The sequence below is a fragment of the Acomys minous genome (assembly GCF_964271855.1).
Source record: "Acomys minous genome assembly, chromosome: 8".
NCBI classification, from domain to species: domain Eukaryota; kingdom Metazoa; phylum Chordata; class Mammalia; order Rodentia; family Muridae; genus Acomys; species Acomys minous.
In genome coordinates, this window is record NC_140489.1 from 69634612 (window position 1) to 69641161 (window position 6550).

Below are 6550 nucleotides of genomic sequence, written 5' to 3' on the forward strand. Positions count from 1 at the left end.
CTCAGCAAATCTGGCTTTGCAATCTGACACACTAGCCATCGTTTGTTTCTGAAATATATCGTGATTATCACTCAGAATAAACATCTGTCACGCTGTCTTCATTAACTGAAGAATATATATACCGTTAAATAGAACACTTTATTATTCCAGTCAGGCAGTTTTCAAGGTTGCTTATAGTTTTGTCCTAAGTTCTCGCAGGAGAAACAGACGGTTGCGTACTCACTATCTGCGTGACCCAACTCATAGGAACTTCACCGTCCCACTTAAAGGCTCGGCTGTACTTGAAACGTAGCCAATGTGGAAATGGGGTGAACTGAGGCAGGCAAAGGGCTGGAACCATGGCCCCCGTCCTCACCTCCCCAGCGCCATACCAACTACTGCTTTAACTTACACGGGCCCGTGTCGACCGCAGAGCGGCATCAAATACAGTGAGTTCAAGTCTCTTTAGAGGAACTGAGGACTAAGATGACAGAGCCAGGCCTCGGCTCCAAAGGCCACTCACCGAGCCACCGACTAAAGGGTGAGGCTGAGGCTTCAGGTCACCTAGCTACTTACGAATAAAAGCTGAGCTTCCGGTCTTTACCGCGCAGTAGCGGGTCATCCGGCCTAAGAGGGGCGCAGGAGAGAACGCCCCTTTAAGGCGGGGCCGCAGGCTCCAAGCGCGCACGCGCGGCGATCCGCTCCGGCGAAAGACTAAGGCTCGTAGACTCACTTCCGTTTCCTCAGGCCTTAGCACCGCCTCCTGGAGGCTGGTACCGGAAGTGACGTCCAGCCCAAACGGCAACAACAGTTTTCCACGTGCGCGTAGGGCGCCAAAGTCAGGTGGGCCGGCGGCAGCCAATGGGGAAACGTTTCGTGTAGGTCGTCTCTAGAGGCGGTGGCGCCAGCAGCCGACTCCCGCCAGTAGGGAGCGGGCCGAGCAGCGCGGAGGTTGGTCGGCCGCTGGAGGTGAGGTCGGAGCGTGAGCGGCCGGGGTGAAGGAGCCGGGAGCCGGGCTTGGCTGGGTGAGGAGCTGCTGCGGGACTCACGGGTGAGCACCGGGCCGGAGTGTGGTGTGTGGCGTCGGGTTCCGGCTTTTGGCCTTGGCGTCCCGCGGGCGTTCAGGATGTACCCCGAGATGGCTGCGTCACGGCTTGTGCTTGCGATGGGCTTGGGGTCAGCCTCCCCGAGGCCGGGCCGGCGTGTTGCAGAGTCCCACCGGCCGGGCGGAACACGGAGCCGGCGCTCCCGAGGGGAGCGGGGCCTGGGCGCCGGGGTCCGGGAGCGCGCTCCCATTGTTTGACCAGAGTGGGTTTGACGGGGAAACTAGGCCACTTAAAACATCTCCATCGTCTGCTTGAGACGCTGGAATCTCGTTTCTTTCCTCAACCGAGGCGCCTGGAGGTCAGTTGTAGACTCGTCCTTTAACTGCCGAACAACTGCAGTCTCAGGCGTCCCACGGACAAGCTCCGCTTGCGTTTAATTTATTTTTATTTATTTATTTATTTATTTATTTATTTATTTTTGTTTTTCGAGACAGGGTTTCTCTGTGTAGCCTTGGCCATCCTGGACTCACTTTGTAGACCAGGCTGGCCTCGAACTCAGAAGTGATCCTCCTGCCGCAGCAAGGCGTGGGCCACTCTACGCCCGGCTTCTGCTTGAGTTCTTTAGATCAAGAGGTTGTACTTTATCGTTCGTACTCGTGACTATGACTAACTCTCAGGGGAAAAAAAAAAAAGTAATCTACCTGCTAATTAAGCTCGGAATAGGCCACAGGAGAGGATGGCTGGCAGTTTCCACAAACCATCGTGCCTTTTTCGTCAGCCTTGTTATGTCATCATAGGTTATTAAGGACTTCTGTGGTACATCAGTCAAAAAAGCAAACCAAAGAGGTAAACTTAATCTCACAGTCACTATGTATTAATCCTTAGGTAAAACTTTGTTTTAAAGAGAAACAATTTACTCACTGAGAAATTTGAAAAACCTAATAACCTAACTCATCTAAAGTACAAACTCTCTGGTAGCCCAGCCTTCATAGAAGTCTTCAGTTTTATTAATTTGGAGCTTTAAGCAGAAGGTATCTACCGATATTTCTGAAGTATTTGACAGTCTACAGATAAATGTTTTAATTCCTTTATGAGCAAATAGATTTAACCACTTTGAGAAAAATTTTCCCTTCTCCACTTTTGCCTTCATGCTAATTTTCTAGCCAAACACAGAAAAGAGGACTTTTTTTCAGTTGAAAAAATATTATTCTCCAGTAGTTCTTATTCATAAGATGTGATGAAGACAGCGCAATGCCTTTATTGTATCCCAAACAAAAGTTCTGTTACCAACATCAATAGTAGAATTCTTGCCTTGTTTGTTTTTGTTTTTTTGAGACAGGATTTGTCTGTGTTAGCCTTGGCCCCCAGTGCTGGGTTTAAAGGCGTGCACCACCACTTCTGGCTTTTTAAAGTGGGGGTGAATATTTTCCACCTCTTTTTCCCCTCCCATTGGTTTTTCAGCAGCTCTGGCTGTCCTGGAAATCCAGGCTGACCTCTGAACTCGGAGATCCACCTGCCTCTGCCTTCCAAGTGCTGGGATTAAAGGCGTGTGCCGTGCTGGCTCCCTGGCTTAGCTGGTTAAAGCGCCTGTCTAGTAAAGGCGTGTGCCACCACGCCCGGAATTCTTGCCTTCATGCCGGGTGTGGTGGCTCACGCCAATAATCCCGGCACTCGGGAGGCAGAGGCAGGCAGATCGCTGTGAGTTCGAGGCCAGCCTGGTCTACAAAGCGAGTCCAGGACAGCCAAGGCTACACAGAGAAACCCTGTCTAAAAAAAAAAAAAAAGAAAAAGAAAGAAAGAAAGAAAAGAAAAGAAACTATCAATTTAGCTTTCTTTTTAGCAGATAAACAAAGAAGACTTGCTAATAGACTTTAATATTAGAAATACTGACAGTATAATAGCACGATTATATGATACTGTGCATAACATCTTGATGCTGCTGATTTTTAAAGTGTTAGGATTTGTTTCTTGGAGTTAAAAATATCTATTTTTCTTTCTTTCTTAGGATATTAGAAATGGCTACTCCTCAGTCAGTTTTTGTCTTTGCAATCTGCATTTTAATGATAACAGAATTAATCCTGGCCTCAAAAAGCTATTATGATATATTGGGTGTGCCAAAATCTGCCTCAGAGCGACAAATCAAAAAGGCTTTTCACAAGTTAGCCATGAAGTATCACCCAGACAAAAATAAGAGCCCTGATGCTGAAGCAAAATTCAGAGAGATTGCAGAAGGTAAGTAAATGATAGTTCCTGAGTTCTCATGGGTATTTATAGTAAGGAGAGTGATAACTGAGAATTTTGTTGCTCTTAAGGATATTATAGAGGTGGGAGAGCTTGATTTAGGTTTTTGTTGTTGTTGTTGTTGTTAGAATAGATACCTGGTTCCAGTAAGGAAATGAATTGTAATAGGTCATTTTATTGGTTTGTAGTTCTAAAAATGTTGGCAATATACCATTTTTCTTTTTCATTTATGAGATCACTGTGTAAAAAGGAGAATTGGAAAGCCAAAATTAGCAACTAGCTTAAGCAACTTATTTAAAGTGAGTCCAGGACAGCCAAGGCTACACATAGAAACCCTGTTTCCAAAAAAAAAAAATCTCCAATCCCACATCCCCCCCAAAAAAATTTTACTAAATATTGACTTAATATAAACAACAGATTAAAGGTTTTTTTCAAATACAATTCAAACCAAGCTGAAGCACATTTTGACATAATACTAGTGCTTAAATAACTTTATGTCATGGATGTTACTTAAGGAGTTAATGGTGAGCAGGCCTAACTAGGGAGTTGAAATTACACATTTACTTCAATTAGTATGAAAAGTGAAAATGTGATTATCTCTTAGATGGATACATTTGGTAGTTTAATTCTTGAATATAAATGATATGAAGATGAGCATGCTGATTTTCCTTACATGCTTGTCCGTGGCAATTGTAGCATTTATTTGACAAATGCAGCATGTTAATTGAAGAAATAATTACTAGAATGGTCATTGCTTCAGCTACTGATATGACAGTTGATAGAACAAAATTCCTGGTTGTTTTTACAACTTACATTGCAGCTTTATTATTATTATTTGTAATTTGTGGTATGAAATAAAGTTGAAATCGAGTATTTGAAGTTTGCATATACATAATTTGGGACATTTTATGTTCTATTGGTTTTCTTTTCCAGCATATGAAACGCTCTCAGATGCTAATAGGCGGAAGGAGTATGATACAATTGGACACAGTGCGTTTACTGATGGCAGAGGACAAAGAGGCAATGGAAGCCCTTTTGAACAGTCATTTAACTTCAATTTTGACGACTTATTTAAAGACTTTAATTTTTTTGGTCAGAAGCAAAACACTAGGTCTAAGAAGCATTTTGAAAATCATTTCCAGACACATCAGGATGGTTCCAGTAGACAAAGGCATCATTTCCAGGAATTTTCTTTTGGAGGTGGATTGTTTGATGATATGTTTGAAGACATGGAGAAAATGTTTTCTTTTAGTGGCTTTGATACCAACAATCGACACACCGTACAGACTGAAAATAGATTTCATGGATCTAGCAAGCACTGCAGGACTGTCACGCAACGAAGAGGAAATATGGTTACTACATATACTGATTGTTCAGGACAGTAGTTGGTTCTTTTTTCTGTTTTCACTAAGCCCACCTAGTTTATTCTCACTGTGTCTGATGAAAAACAGTTTTCTGTGAACTATTTTGACAAATGCATGATTTTACTTATGTTAAGCAGTTATAGGTATTCTGTATATTAGATTTTTTTTGACAAATTCCAGCACATTCACTAGTAGACAGCTCTTAATTTTCCTGATTAGGAAAGATTTTAAAAGATTATTTGCAAGATCTTTTTTTCCCCTTTAACTGTCTTTTTGCTACTAATTTGGCCAACAACAAAATTTCTAAACAAAGCTCAGTTTACCTGATACATACTTAAAAATTAAGCTTTATCCTAGCACTTGGGATGCAGAGGCAGATGGATCGCTGTGAGTTCAAGGCCAGCCTGGTCTACAAAGTGAGTCCGGGACAGCTACACCGAGAGACCCTGTCTCAAACCCCAAAAAATTTTTTTTAAAAAATTACTATAGATTTAAATTGTGTGAACTTGAATAATTACAGTGAAACCTCTGCCAGTTTCAACCACCACACGCCTTGTAGCAGCACCTGTGACTTGGGTTACTAAATGTCTATGAAACTGAGTCATTCAGTGAAGGAGATTTGTTATGGCTATTTGCCTCTGAAAGCTTTAGAAATTGATGGTTTGATATTTATCACAGAAAGATGCCTCTTCTACAGTAGAATTGGTGTAACTGGAGTGATTGTAGTGGGCGTAGTTAAGCTGAAAAAAGTTTAAAATGTATGAAATATTGCCAAGAAATTGTTTAGTACTGGGCTAATGATTTTGTATGATCAAAATCATAGCCACTTAAACATCTTTTTGCATATCTTTCTGTTTGTTGATTTCTAGGTCTTGGTATGAATTTGTTGTTTTTGTACGTGTGTATGTGTGCAGTTATTCTTTTGCACTTATCTTTACCTAGAGATTGACTAATACCTCATTCTTTTTGTAAAAGCAGCCAGTAATTTCTGTGCAACCTTACTATGTGCAATATTTTTAAATCTTAAAAATTGTGAGCTTGTTTTTGTTGTTAGAATTCTCTTTAGTTCTGCACTTTTCCATGTTATACTCCATATGAGTATTAATCCTATGGATGCATATGAAAACTGGTAATGTCTCATGCAATATTGTGTGTGAGTGAGAGAAATAAATATTTACAACCTGATATTTGTTGTCATTTTATTAGGCAATTCCAGAGTGTACAGTATGTATAGAATGAAGCATGTTATTGAACCATAGGCCATATTTTTATGAAGTTTTGTCTAACCTGAAATCCCCAAAATGATCTTATATTGCCATTTTGTAGCTTCTGTTGTGTTACCATCTCATAGTTCAGTGCCTTGAAAGTTTTTTTTGAATTCTAATTTACTCAGATTACATCCTGCTATTCCCTCACTTGTATCTTCAGGTTCCTACCCTTCCCCTAGACCTGACGGAAGGGGATCTCCTCTACCCTGTGACCGCAGCCTGTCAGGTCTCATCCAGATAGCCTGCTTCCTGTTCCTCTGCAGCAGGGCCTCCTCACCAAAGGGGAAATTGGGGGCACCAGAGTTCATGTCAGAGGCAGTCCCCGCTCTCCCTATAACCATGGAGAATGAGCTGACCGTTGGCTAGATCTGAACGGGGGTCTAGGTTGGCTTCATGCATTGTCCTTGGTTGCCTTGTTTTAAAGGCAAGCCCTCACTGAGTCTTGAGTTTGCAAAATCACCCAAATTAGGCAGGCTTCCAGGCTCCTCTAGTCTCTACACCCCACTCCCTTCCCCCAGGTTACAGGTACAGGCCACAGGCCACCATTGTTGCCATTCTGGATTTTTATGTGAGTACTGGAGATCTTAATTCAGGTCACCATGCTTGCACTTTACCTGTTCTGCCATTCCCCCATCCCTGCTTTAAGGATTTT

The 6550-nt window shown here is 42.4% G+C and overlaps 1 protein-coding gene across 3 annotated transcripts; it reads left to right on the forward strand.

Annotated features, from left to right (window-relative positions):
• Positions 1-801: 801 nt before the first annotated feature.
• DNAJB9 (DnaJ heat shock protein family (Hsp40) member B9) lies at positions 802-5815 on the forward strand. Of its 3 annotated transcripts, none has more exons than XM_084793008.1 (3): positions 802-948; positions 3031-3257; positions 4200-5815. In XM_084793008.1, exons 2-3 carry the CDS (start codon positions 3041-3043, stop codon positions 4649-4651), a joined length of 669 nt encoding a protein of 222 aa, XP_084649134.1. In that variant the 5' UTR covers positions 802-948; positions 3031-3040; the 3' UTR covers positions 4652-5815. The 3 variants fall into 3 exon arrangements, with proteins under 3 accessions (XP_084649134.1, XP_084649133.1, XP_084649132.1); XM_084793007.1 differs by having other exon boundaries at positions 819-1004; XM_084793006.1 differs by having other exon boundaries at positions 820-1030.
• Positions 5816-6550: the final 735 nt, after the last annotated feature.

Coding starts and splice junctions, on each gene's coding strand:
- DNAJB9 (XM_084793008.1), top strand. CDS start 3,041: ATGGCTACTCCTCAGTCAGTTTTTGTCTTTGCAATCTGCATTTTAATG. Junction 3,258..4,199: donor ATTCAGAGAGATTGCAGAAG/GTAAGTAAATGA, acceptor TTTCTTTTCCAG/CATATGAAACGCTCTCAGAT.